The following is a 13,214-nucleotide window of genomic DNA, read 5'->3' as shown; positions in this document are numbered from 1 at the left end:
TGGCTTTCATTTTTACCCAGATAGTTATCATACTGACGAGACTTTCAGTTATGTCCTGATTGGTGCAGCTCGGTGGATTGAGCATCATCCCACAAATCAAAAGGTCACTGGTTCAATTCCTATTTGGGACATACGCCTGGATTGCGAACCAGGTCCCCGATTGGGGGTGTGCAAGAGATAACTGATCGATGTTTCTCTCCCTCTCCTCCTCCCTCCCTTCCCCTCTCTCTTAAATAAATAAATAAAATCCTTTTTAAAAAAAGAGTTTCATTGGCAAGTCATTTGCATTATTTAGTCGTAAAAAACATGTAGAATGTAGAATACTGAGAAGATAAACCCTAGTCTCTGGAGTTTTAATCTCATTTTATGCTGATAAAAGCTTTTGCTGATTTCTAAGCTTTTCAGTCTAGATAATAGCATGACTGGAATATTATTCTCTAGAGGGAAGTGTATACTTTTCATATGTGGTTGATACTCGATCCTAATGCTCACCATCATGTTATGGCTTAAATCCTAACGCAGGGCGACAAGTGAGCAGTGAGTGTCAGGGGGAGATGTTAGATTACCGACGCATGTTGATGGAAGACTTCTCTTTGAGCCCTGAGATCATCCTGAGCTGTCGGGGGGAGATTGAACACCACTGTTCTGGATTACATCGAAAAGGGCGAACCCTGCATTGCCTGATGAAAGTCATTCGAGGGGAGAAAGGAAGCCTTGGAATCAGCTGCCAGCAGGCGGTGAGGAAAATTTTGTGCTGCCAGTTTGAGTATCACATTTTATTAGCTGAGGAGCCACTGCCTGACACTCTCCCAACTTTATTTGGATTATTTGTCATATCACAGTGAATATTCGGTAGTAAGAAGCAGACACAGAATATTTTTTCTCCAGACATGTCACAGTAAGAATGTGGCTTTTGCTGCAGAGCACAAGTTTGAGCTCATAGTCAATAAAAAGAGCTATATACATAAAGAAATTGATAAAATGCATTGTTTGTTAGAACTTTTTAAAGGCAACTTACAAGATTGGATTTACTAAACTCAGAATCAAGGCAAACCAAGTTCTAGCTCCATCATCAAAGTTCCTCCACCAAAAGACAATTTGCCTGTCTTAGTAGATTTTTGATTGACTTGAGGCTAAAAGAGATCTGAAATGAATTGAAATTTTCAGTTTCTTTTTATTGCTGATGTCAAATAAGGCATGCATTCTAGGCCTGAAGGATCGAGAAAAGTAGTATTGTCATTTTCAAAATCACAATCTCTTCTTGTTAGACTAGGGCAACTGTATGTGGAAGGGCCTTTCTTTTTTACCTCCAAACTCTGCGATCAGTTCTATAAAAATAGTTAGAAAAAATTTGCATACTTGGCTTGAGAAGATAAAGCTATTCTTGTCCAGGGTTCATAAACAGTTGAATAACAGATCGGGTACATTAATATAAAGTTAAAAAAATATAGCTACAGTGCCTGTGTTTCTGTTTCATTAAATCAGGAAGTTGAGGCTCTGTCCTCAAGAACACTTGAGAAAACCACAATTCATTAGCCTTTTATTTTGTTGTTGGTGTTTTTATGAAAAATTGAATATTACTGGAATTTTATTTTCCTGCTAATTCTGATTTCATAGCCTGAAACCCAAAATTTCCATAGGATTTTGATGTGGAGTAAAATTTCACCTTAACTCCTATTATTCTGACCCAGAGTACACTAATTTATATATCCCATGGAGAGAAAAATAGATAAATGTAGCCTCTTCCCCAAAATACCAAGCCTAGCTAGACAGAAAACTTCTGGTTGTAGTTCCTCAGGAGTAGTTCTTGCTGATGATTATCCTAGGAGCCTCTGTGACAGTGTATGTGTCTGGCCCCTGACCAAGAATTAATCAAGACTTTCTGTATTTGCACTTCATCCTTAATGCAGTATGGAAAGGGGAGGGGGTGGTTAGGAATAAACCTATCTTTTTTTACTGAGGCTATACTTGTACTAAGATGTACAGAAAAATATAGTAAATTAGCTTGACTTTTATTTCGAGCATCTATCTAACCTCCAGGGATTTTGAAATTTGGCTTGTTAAAAGAGCTCGTAACTCAACAACTTGAAAGATAGGTAAGTACTGCCTACCTCATCTTTGTGCCCAGAATAAAAGTGCTTTCCAAACCTAGAGCTTAGGCTTCAAATAGTGAGATATGTGGTTTTGCCCACATTGGATATAGTCAAGTGGGAAACAAATATTTATATTGGTTTGTATGAATCCATAGTTTTTAGAAATTAGAGGAAAAGAAATTTTTTTCTTCTGCTACATTTGCCATCCTTAGGCAAATGGAAGAATGTTTTGAAATGATTTATTTTGAATAAGTTTCTTTTTCAAAGTTTTCTTCCCCGATGCAGTAGACTTTGATACCTGTTTGTGGTTGACCATTAATTTTCCCTATTCTCTGCTTAGCTCTGCTATTAGGATCTCTTAACAAATAGTAAACTGTGAAGCATAAAAATAAACGCTATCTTAATGAGTGCATACTTATCCAAATGCACCAGATCATAAACTTAGTAAATTCTCTTCAGTTATGGTTGAACAAGTCTGGGCCCAGTCTCTGCCAGGCCAGAGAAGACTGCCCAGTCTATCCTGTAGACTACTCATTTCCCAGAAACATTTCCTCAGGTTTTTCGTAAGCAGTCAGATTCTGGAGTAGATGTATAATCACATAACCATTTACATTCTTAGTGTTAATTTCCCACACCGTTGTCACTGGATTTCATAGTGACAATGATCTCTTTGAGTTGTTAGCCTGCTAGAGTCTATAGGGCATCTGTTGCCTCTTTTTAATAGCTACGGTCTAGTGCATCATTGTGAATTCTCCAGGTTTGCCTGTCAGTCATCAGTCATAGATATTTAACTCATATAGTTCTTTGCAGAGACTTTTAGACTCCCATCAGGCTTATAATTTCCCTCAGAAAAAGATGTAAATATTTTGGTTTTTGTCAACAAATGTCATTACTAAAATTGATAATCCTTTGACAGTAATCTTCCTACCAACTAACCACAACATTTTGTAGCTTTCTCCAAATTGCCACCAAGAATTGGTATAAATAACTTTCATTCCAGAATACTGGAAATCTTTCATATTTCTCCCATCTTGATTATTGACTTATTTTAGAATAGACAAAACAGGGTTTTCTTTCTTCACTTCCTTTTGCTCTGTGTTCTGATCAATATGTGAAAAGGTCAGTACTTTGATATGAGCCCCTGTGGGATCATGGGTCAAATGTATGAGGATCAGAGAAGGCTCTTACTGGGAGAGGTCAAACCTGTGACACAAAAAGGGCTCCAGGTCTTTAACTTGGGAAAAAAGCAACCCTAACCAGGGTTATAGTTTCCAAATTTGCTTTCTGTTATTTAAGATTCCTGCCCCGAAATCACCATCTGCTACCCGTCTGTAGTAATTAATGACCTTTTACATCTGTCAAATGCTTGCAGTTTATACAGTCTTCTATATATTCTTATAATCCTCTGCAGTAAAAGAAACTGGAACTTAGAGGTTAATTAATTTGCCCATGTTCTTATAGCTAATATCTGGCAGAACTCTTAATAGAACTCAGGTCTTCTGTTCCTTAATTTAGATCTGGTTTCCTCTGTGCCCTGGCTGCTTTTTCCTCAAAGATAGGAAAAAAGAATTTAAGGCACATCTCATACTTCACTTTATTTCATGACAAAGCATGGACCAAGCAGAAGTAAATGTTAAAAGACTGTATTCTTATAAATACTTTTCTGTATACTTATAATGAATGAGCTCTGATTTACCTCTTCAGGGAAAATAGGAAATTATAAGTGTTACGTTCTTATTTTTTGTAATTGGTATTTCTTTCAAGCTGAATGTAATCTCACATCTATATTTGATAAAGCAGAGTACACTTATTTTAATGCCAGTGTCTTTGCAGCAAAATTTAAATTCTAGATTTTTGTAACCAATTAAGGTCTCTAACTGGAAATATCTTCTGTTAACTCCTCCACTCAATTCTTGCTTGGCTCTGAGTGTCAGATTTAGTAATCTAATTAATATATAGGCAGATGTGAGGAAAAAGGCAGCCTTTATATTGTGAAGACCTTTTGTTTTGCAAATGTCCAGGGATGATGCAAACTGGTAGGCAGGTAATCCCCACAATGGTTTAAACAAAAAAACTTTTTTGATCAAGGTAAAGAAACCAGTTGGAAAGTATTTGGCAAGAGCCCTTGAGCTTGGCTAAAGGCACTTGCAGTAGCTTGTTAAGAGTCATTGTGATATACCAGATTTAGTAACTGATTATATGAAGAAATGACATGGCTCTTTCCTGATGTGTATGACTCTCTTCCTTCCTTCTCCTTTTTTTTTTTTTTTTTTTTTTTAAATCCAGCTTCAAACACTGATTCAGGAGACTGACCCTGGTGCAGATTACCGCATTGATAGAGCTTTGAATGAAGCTTGTGAATCTGTAATACAGACCGCCTGCAAACACATAAGATCGGGAGACCCAATGTAGGTTATCTTGTTTGTAGTATTTATTCGTATTGTATTTTATTTGACAGTGTAGCACAGGGAACTTTCCTTCAGTATCTAACTAGAATTTTGTTAAATATCAACACAAACCAACTTTTGTTACACTTAGTGTGGGAATTGAGACTTTGGCTCTGCCTTGTCCATGATATGAAGACACCTAGACCCAGCATTGTGATGGTTGTTGACAGTGACTGAGCATAGATGGGCCTATGAATAGGTCACTGAATAATTCAAATAGTGGTCAAATAAAAATGAGAGAGACTGGCAGGATAATGTGACACATACTTTAACTCTGTACTTTTCATCCTGTTTGTATATTGACTCATATATGTTAACTAGTTGATAGTCATTAAAGAGTAATTAATTGTCATTGAAATGTAAAACAAAATATGGTTGTTGAAAGGGGGAATCATGGACAAAATGAACTCTCAAGTTGTATCTAAGATCTAGGAAAGCTGTAAAATTCTATAATGAAGTATTCGATTCCCATGCATTAGTTTTATTCCATGTGATAAGCAATTAGCTCTGAAAACCAGGTTGCAAGTAAGAACAGGTTTCCCATTCTGTTAAAATCTTTATAGCCTACAGCTGGCAGTACTCAACAATAAAGTGAATGTAGTCCATGTTTATCATCATTCTGCTCTGCATACACTCCTGCTGTTTACGCGGTGATAAGGAGATTTTAAAAAGGCATTCTTCCTTGCCCTGGCTGGTGGGGCTCAGTGGGTTGAGTGCTGCCCTGTGAACCAAAGAGTCGCTGATTCAATTCCCAGTCAGGGCACATGCCTGGGTTGGGGGCCTGGTCCCCAGTTAGAGGTCGTGAGAGGCAACCACACATTGATATTTCTCTCCCTCTTTCTCCCTCCCTGCCCTCCTCTCTAAAAATAAATAAATAAGATCTTAAAAAAAAAAAAAGGTATTATTCTATAAAGCTTTTTGTGTGGTTGGGGGAGACAAACACACTTATTAATTAAGCATATTTATCAATATAAAAATAACTGCATCAACTACAAAGGGGGAGGGGAGGGAAGAAGGAAGGAACGACTACAGATTAAAATAGATTTAAGATAATATCAATTAAATGCCATGTGTGGACCTTTTTTGGGTCCTGATTTGAACAAACATGTAAAAAGGCATGTAATAATTGGAAATTTTTGAAAACTGACAGGATATTATATGATATTTTTAAAAATTAGTTTCTTTTGGTAGATGATAGTCTCATATTAAAGAGAAACATGCTGAAGTATTTATAACGAAATGATATGGTATGTAGGATTTGCTTCAAAATATCAGCAAGAGGGAACAGAGTTAAAACAACCTGGTAGATAATGCTATGGGAAGGAAAGCCGGATGTTATATGATTCTCCACTTCTTTGTGTGCTGGAAAATGTTCATAATAAACAGTTAAAAATCAAGCAACCACACACAGATCTTGTGGGCCAAGTGGCTCTGAAGTGAGGCTCAATCACTGTCAGGGTGACTTAAGTGCCTGACTGCCCTGGGAAAATAGCTAAGTGGCTTTGTCTCCAGACCAAGGAAATACTGATGTGAGAGTTCTGCACGTTTTCAGAACTCTTCTATCTCTTGTTACAATTTTACCCGTTTATGCCCAGGATCCTCTCGTGCCTGATGGAACATTTATACACAGAGAAAATGGTAGAGGACTGTGAACACCGTCTGTTAGAGCTACAGTATTTCATCTCCCGAGATTGGAAGTGAGTATTTTGAAGCCAGAGTAAGTGTAAGTGTATTTTGTGTAATCAGTGTCCTTGTATTTTTAAAAAATAATAAGTAGGAATTTGTTTTTGTTAATTTCTGGGATAGTTGACAACCTTAATCTCCTGAAAAACCTTTCTTACTCTCAGAACAGTGTCTAAAAACTAAAAGTAGAGGCAGCCCCTGCGTATCTGTCCCCAAGTGTCCCCATTCACTGCTACTTTGAAAGTCAGGATCAAATGTTTCTGATACCACAAATATGTATCTAGAAAAAACTTGGTCACCTTTGGGACAGCAACTTCAGATATGTCTCTAAGAAGATAATAGTGCATTTTTATATTTATTGATTTTACCGGGTATGGGAACTTGCTTTTATTTCTTTAACTATTCAGACTTATTGAATTTATTCTATCTTAAGAGGCTCTTATCAACAAGTGACAACTTTATTCTCTCCTCATCCTGTTAGCCAGAAAATAGGGGGAGGATATGAGATACAAGAAGGATATATTACCGTCAGAATGACTATAATTTATTGGCTGCAGTTCTGTCCTCTGTCTGGTTCTTATTTTCCCTTCCCACCTCCAGAGCAGCCAAGGGGCCAGGCTGTTTCTCCTGCTTCCCAAGTTCAGCTCCTTCCTAATTCAGTTGTTTGAGCCATTGTACTTTGGTCATTAACTTTTTCTGGTGATTAATGTATGTTTTACCCACCTGCTTTACCAGAAAGATTACTTGAAGATTTGATGTGTTTGTGTTTCTGTTTCCTCAAATTCGCTCTGGAAAAGACTAAACAAAGCTGGGTAGGAATTTCCCCATGCTTACTCAGGCCATCTAAACCAAAATAGCAGCGTGTACTGCCTTAACAAAATCATGTCTTCTCCTCTTCTGTGATTTCTTCAGCCACAATCAAAAGATGCTCCAGAGTCGTAAAAGCTACTCATTAAATATTATTAGCCTTTCTCCTCCCATTAAGTAGCCCTCCCCCAAAATTGACTTTATGATGTGGTCTAATTTGCAGAAACAGCAGGTTTATTGCTTAATCCACTGTCTCCAGAGTCAAAGTTAAATATAAAGCTTTTGAAATTGATAAGCATATTCAGGTAAACTAAAATTATAATGGCCTTACCTTGCATGGGAAAAAGAAGAGGAACAGTTTTACTAGAAGGGAAGTTGAATGAGAGATTCTGTTTATCTTGCCATTTTCTGATCTTACTGAATCTAGTATAATCAGGTAGGATTGAACTTCATTTATACTTAGAAAAAAGTATTGAGTTGTGAATTGCCTGCTGATAGCTACAATCCTTATTTTCTCATTTCAGCCAGGGCATGTTAGTGCTGAGTCTGTTATTGACATGTTGTGTGCCTTACGTAGCCAAGATAACATCTTTGAGGTAGAACTTAAATCTTCTGTACTAAGGTTAACAAACTTCTGCGGATTGTCCACTGTGTGTTCATGAAGAACAAATTCAGGATTATACTTGTGCTTCCCTGCTGTCTCCACCACCCTGGAGGTGATTATTAAATGAGTACACGAGCACATTGTAAAAACCCTTAGTGTGTGTTAGAAGGAAAGATATAGTAAGAGTGGTTATCTTTTAACTCTTAACCTTATAGGCTGGACCCTGTCTTATACCGAAAATGCCAGGGAGATGCATCTCGTCTTTGCCACACCCACGGTTGGAATGAAACCAGTGAATTTATGCCTGCTGGAGCTGTGTTCTCTTGCTTGTATAGACATGCCTACCGCACTGAGGAACAGGGCAGAAGGGTATGCATCACTGTTGACTTCATTTCTTCTTACTATCATTTGTTTTTTAATTAGTTTGCTGTATATTGTTCTGATTTCTGTCATCCTGGGAAAACTTTGTTAGGGTATCTGGTGGGGAAGGGTTAACTACACTACTAGAAACTTCATCATTCAGTAAGTGTATGTACACTTGCGCTACCAGCTTCTTTCCATCTGATTTGATGTGTTTCTGTTTCCTCAAATTTGCTCTGGAAAAGACTACAGAAAGCTGGGTAGGAATTTCCCTATGCTTACTCAGGCATCTAAACCAAAATAGCAGCATGTACTGCCTTAACAAAACCCTGTCTTTCCTCTTCTGTAATGCCTTCGGCCACAATCGAAAGATGCTTAAGAAAGTGAGTAAGGACATTTCCAACTTTTTCTTTAAATTAGCAAAATCTAAATCACAAATAGACAATTAAGTTCTGCTGCCCTAACTTTATTTAGCTTTAAAGATTCATTAGAAGCTCTTAGCCAAGATTCAAATGGATTTTAGGCTTCTGCTCTTGGCATCAGAACACATAATGCCTGTATTAATAGGCCTCTTTCACAGCCCGCACAGTAGTCGGAGCAGAAACCTCCGTACCCCAGGCTCTTAGTATTTATCTGCCCTGATTGCCACCTCTTTGGGGATATTGTGTGTGCCTGACTCCCAGGCGCTGTTTACTGCCTTCTGGTGCCACACCGACATGCTGCTTGCTCTCCTGGGTGGTCTTTTTAAGCCTCCTGAGGTCCTCTGTTACATCTCAGTCCTGCATTTGTTACAGAAAATAGAGATGGTATTATTTCACATGCATGTTAACATATACCCCTTCTGAGCCTAATACAAAAGTCTTAAGTTTGATAATATTCAGAATGAGGAGACCAAGATAGAAAGAAATTTTATACTTCAGTTACGTGCAGTTGTAACCTAATTTTTGTACTGCTATGGAAGAAAATACGAGAATGGGTTGTTACTTTTTTCTTCATATTCTGAGCCTGTCATTAATCACAAGAAGTGGCATCTTGGTAGTCACTGTAGTGGGAGGTTCCTTGTCTTATAAATGCAGAAAGGGTTGGAATCTGATATGCTGTCTTTTTTTTTTTTTTTAATATACTTCTTTTAAAAATTGAGGAATTCATATAACATAAAATTAACCATTTTAAAGAGGAAAATGTAGTGGTATTCAGTACATTGACAAAGTTGTGCAACCACCACATCTATCTACTTCCAGAATATTTCCGTGTCTCCAAAAAGAAACCCATGCCCATTAAGCAGTTACTCTCCGTCTCTGTCCCACCACCCCAGGCGCATGGGCCCTTTTAGGAAGAAAGACTGTCTCTACCTGTAAATGACAGCTTTCTCACAAGCCTTCCAAAACTATTAGTTTTCCTCTGTTTCACCCTCTGCTGATTCTAACTCAGCAAGAAGAGTCTGGTCCTGACCTGTGCTAACTGTTGCTTCTACCACTGCCTGCTTGTTCTGAGTTGAGGTAAAATGGAACTCAGTTCTCCTGACTCGTGTGTATTCTCCTGAATTGGACCCAGCATTCTACTCTACATTCTTGGAGTAGTAGCTTATTAATCTTGCTAAACAAAAACTCTCTGACCTAATCTGAGCATACTCAGTTCAGTTTTTATCAGGATCCTCTGAAAAAAGTTTTCATATACAGTATTCCCTCACTTATCGCGGGTATTACGTTCTAGAACCCCCTCCCCTGCGAAATAGGAACCTTACATTTATTCTACACTCCTAAACCTACGTAACTTTAACAACGTACGCATACAGTACCACAAAATCCCGCAATATAGCAAAAAATCCACGATAAATAATTAAATATAATATTTTTTTAAATCCCACAATACAGTGAGGCCACGAGAAGTGAACCGAGATATAGAGAGGGACTGCTGTAATAGAATAGGCTGAATGTATAATCTCATTCCAAGAGAGGTAGGTTTTTAGAAGACTCCTAGAACACTTAATTCTTACTCTGGAAGAGATTCCAGATATAAAGTTATTTGTTCATTTCATGACATTGTCAAGTGTCCATGGGTTTTGATTTTGTTTTGGTACCTTCAGAGTACTTTGCTTGTTCTTATGCAGCTCTCACGGGAGTGCCGAGCCGAAGTCCAAAGGATCCTACACCAGCGGGCCATGGATGTTAAGCTGGATCCTGCCCTCCAGGATAAGTGCCTGATTGATCTGGGGAAATGGTGCAGTGAAAAAACAGAGACTGGACAGGTCGGTGACATAGCCACCTATTTATTTTATAGTCATAATAATAATATTTATGATTAACATTTTATAGAGTACAAACCCCTATAAAGTCCATTTCTGTTTACTTCACAGACATGATTTGTTATTTTATGTTCTCTCTATAAGAAATCCTCAGGAAATTTTTGTGTTTGGTCTCTCTAATCAGGAATAATTGTACTTTTACTAAACAGTTAGTTTTTACATTATGACTACTGTGCTTTGTAATTGATTGTTTCCCTCTTTGTGTTGCCTGTTAAAAAGCCTAGAGCAAAAGAAAAGTATGGCCTGCCTCTAGCAAGTATATTAAGATGTTGTGGTAGGCCTTTACTAACTTACTACTTGCTCCATCCCACTTTCCTTAACATAATTTCCTTTTCTTTCCTCCTTTTTTACTCATTTTTATTCATTTTATCTTGCCTTTATTCTCTTTTCTTATTTTTATAAACCATGTTTTGGAGGGAGGCAGGGTACACATATGTGCAAATATATGTAAATACTGGCACGTGTGAATAGTGTGCATGCCCTATAACAGTGCTACAGGATTTGTAGGACTGGAATTTTCCATCTAGTAATTGATAAAATCGAGGCCCAGGAAAGTGAAGTATATTGACTTCCTTACCTAAAACTCAATTGTAAAACTAATCTTAGCCAGGCACTGGTTCCATTATATTACACCCACCTCCCATACAGGAAAGTATAAAGAAGGAGCAGCCTCCAAGAATTACATGCATGCTATGAATGGTTCCTTAGGATTTTACATCTAGTTTTAAAAAATGGTACATTACTGCATTCTATCAAATTAAGGGGGAAGGTAGCTTGTGTTCTTAGTGCAGGGAAACCAAGCAGTGAGGATAGCTGCTTGTTTAAAGCCCCACTGATACTAGAGCAAGGCGTGAACCCATGTTCCTGGGTTCCATTTGTTTCACTCCAAAACACTGGGATTAACTATTAAAAAGTCGCATATACAGTAATTGAACATTTTTAATCTCACCCGAGAATATGTTTATTGATTTTAGAGAGAGAGGAAGGGAGGGAGGGGGAAAGAAGGGAAGAGAGGAACATTGATGTGAGAGAGAAACATTGATCAGTTGCCTCCCACAACCACCCCCAACTGGGGATCGAACCTGCAACCCTGTGGTGCACGGGACAACACTCCAACCAACTGAGAGCCTCTTGGCCAGGGCAGTAATTGGACATTTTTTTAAAGATTTTATTTATTTACTTTTAGAGAAAGGGTAAGGGAGGGAGAAAGGGAGAGAAACATCAGTGTGTGAGAGTTACATTGATCAGTTGCCTCTCACACACCCCAGCTGGGGACCCAGCCTGCAACCCAGGTATGTGCCCTGACTGGGAACTGAACTGGCAGCCTTTTAATTCACAGGCTGGCACTCTTATCCATCCCACTAAGCCACACCAGGCAGGGCTAATTGGACATTTTAAAGACGCAATGAGTGCTTACACAGATCTGTTGAGCTTGGGAATGTCATTTTTAGCAGTCTGCTCCCTGGGCCTACTACAGCTATGTCAAATATATTGTTAGAAAATGCCTATTGTTTTTACTTTCTGCTGCCTCTGTCTAATGGAACAAGGGATATGGTTGTAGAGAATCCCAGAAAACAGTTTCCTTTCATACCCCCTATAAAGTAACATTGAGAAAGCTGCACTATGTTGCAGGCCATCCCCATGAAGCTAAACAGGATTCCATGAATGGGATTTTTCCCTTAGCCATTTATTTTACTCCCAAAAGGTATTATGCATTTTCCTTTAGGGCTGTGTAACTCCTACAGCTCTTTTCTTCCCTTCCTGTTTTAATTTCAAAATAGAGAGACTATTGCAAAATAGTAAATTAAACTTGGTCCTTTCACAGAGCCCTTTGCTGAGAAAAGCTGTTGGTGTGCTTTGGAAAAATGAGCTGATGTTATACTTTAAAACCTCTACATTTCTAAGAGAGATAGTAATAAACTGATGCTACAAGGTAGCTGCAGCTCAGTTTCCAAAGCCCAGACGAGATGGCTTTTAGATACCCAAACCCAGTGTGCTCACTTGCTTTGCAGTTTCCCTCAGAGGGTCCTTTCATGTGGGCTGTGTTAGAATCCCAGATTGGACTTCCGGGAACTTTCAATTCTGTGCTGTGTTCAAGATTTTGGGTCCCAATGTACTTTCCCCATAAAGAGTCTTAAAATATTCCATGTCTTTCACTGTGAATTTGTTGTCCAGTGATTATTACCAAACACTCAAAAATGGAATAGCTGGATGTTGACAGAATGGAATAATAAAGGCCTGATAAGATTTTTAGACTCTGAGAACACCTGAACATTGATTCTTGTTGACTTCTCGATTTGTCCTTCTGGAGGATTTGCATCGCAGTTGTGCCCCCTTCACCCTCTTAACCACCCTGTTACATCACGTAGTTATCTTTCCAACCATCCCAATTTGGGAAGTAAGTAAAACTTGAGTGTTCTGTTCAGTGTAGTCATTTTAAAAAGGAAGAAAAAAAAAAAGGACCACTGAAGAGCAAGTAGACACTGATACCTCAGCTTCCCTTGATCACTTATGTAATTGACCAACCCCAAGGGATTGCCTTTGTGTTTGCAGGAGCTTGAGTGCCTCCAGGATCATCTGGATGACTTGGCCGTAGAGTGCAGAGATATAGTCGGCAACCTCACTGAGTTAGAATCTGAGGTAAGCAGTTCGCAGTTCGTGCCAGGGGAGCGCCTGGGCAGCAGCCTTTCCTTTTCTCTTGGTCCTACTGTTTCTAGACTCTTGAGAATACAGATTCTCTGGAAAACAAAAGAAAACTCATCAGATTCTGTTTGCTTTATAAAGAAGAATATTGTGATGCTTTCTGAACCCCTTTCCTCGTTTCTCCAGAAGACTGCTCTATGCACTTATCCATGTGGGTCACTTCGTAAGGTAGATTGATCAGAGTGATTAGACCAATCTTTTTTTCCCCTGTG

General features: G+C 38.5%; 1 protein-coding gene across 1 annotated transcript in view; it reads left to right on the top strand.

Moving 5' to 3' along the window:
• The window catches only part of GLG1 (golgi glycoprotein 1), a 121,313-nt gene that overhangs the window by 85,832 nt on the left and 22,267 nt on the right, over positions 1 to 13,214 (top strand). Inside the window, exons 8-13 of the mRNA XM_090261238.1 lie at positions 523 to 737; positions 4,380 to 4,501; positions 6,136 to 6,237; positions 7,850 to 8,003; positions 10,105 to 10,242; positions 12,853 to 12,939. Of these exons, the coding sequence (XP_090117364.1) occupies positions 523 to 737; positions 4,380 to 4,501; positions 6,136 to 6,237; positions 7,850 to 8,003; positions 10,105 to 10,242; positions 12,853 to 12,939 (818 nt within the window). The remainder of the gene's footprint in view (positions 1 to 522; positions 738 to 4,379; positions 4,502 to 6,135; positions 6,238 to 7,849; positions 8,004 to 10,104; positions 10,243 to 12,852; positions 12,940 to 13,214) is intronic.

The sequence above is a fragment of the Furipterus horrens genome, unplaced genomic scaffold, assembly GCF_987537825.1.
Source record: "Furipterus horrens unplaced genomic scaffold, mFurHor1.1.pri manual_scaffold_13, whole genome shotgun sequence".
Taxonomy (NCBI): Eukaryota; Metazoa; Chordata; class Mammalia; order Chiroptera; family Furipteridae; genus Furipterus; species Furipterus horrens.
This window is presented reverse-complemented; position numbering and strand designations above follow the sequence as displayed.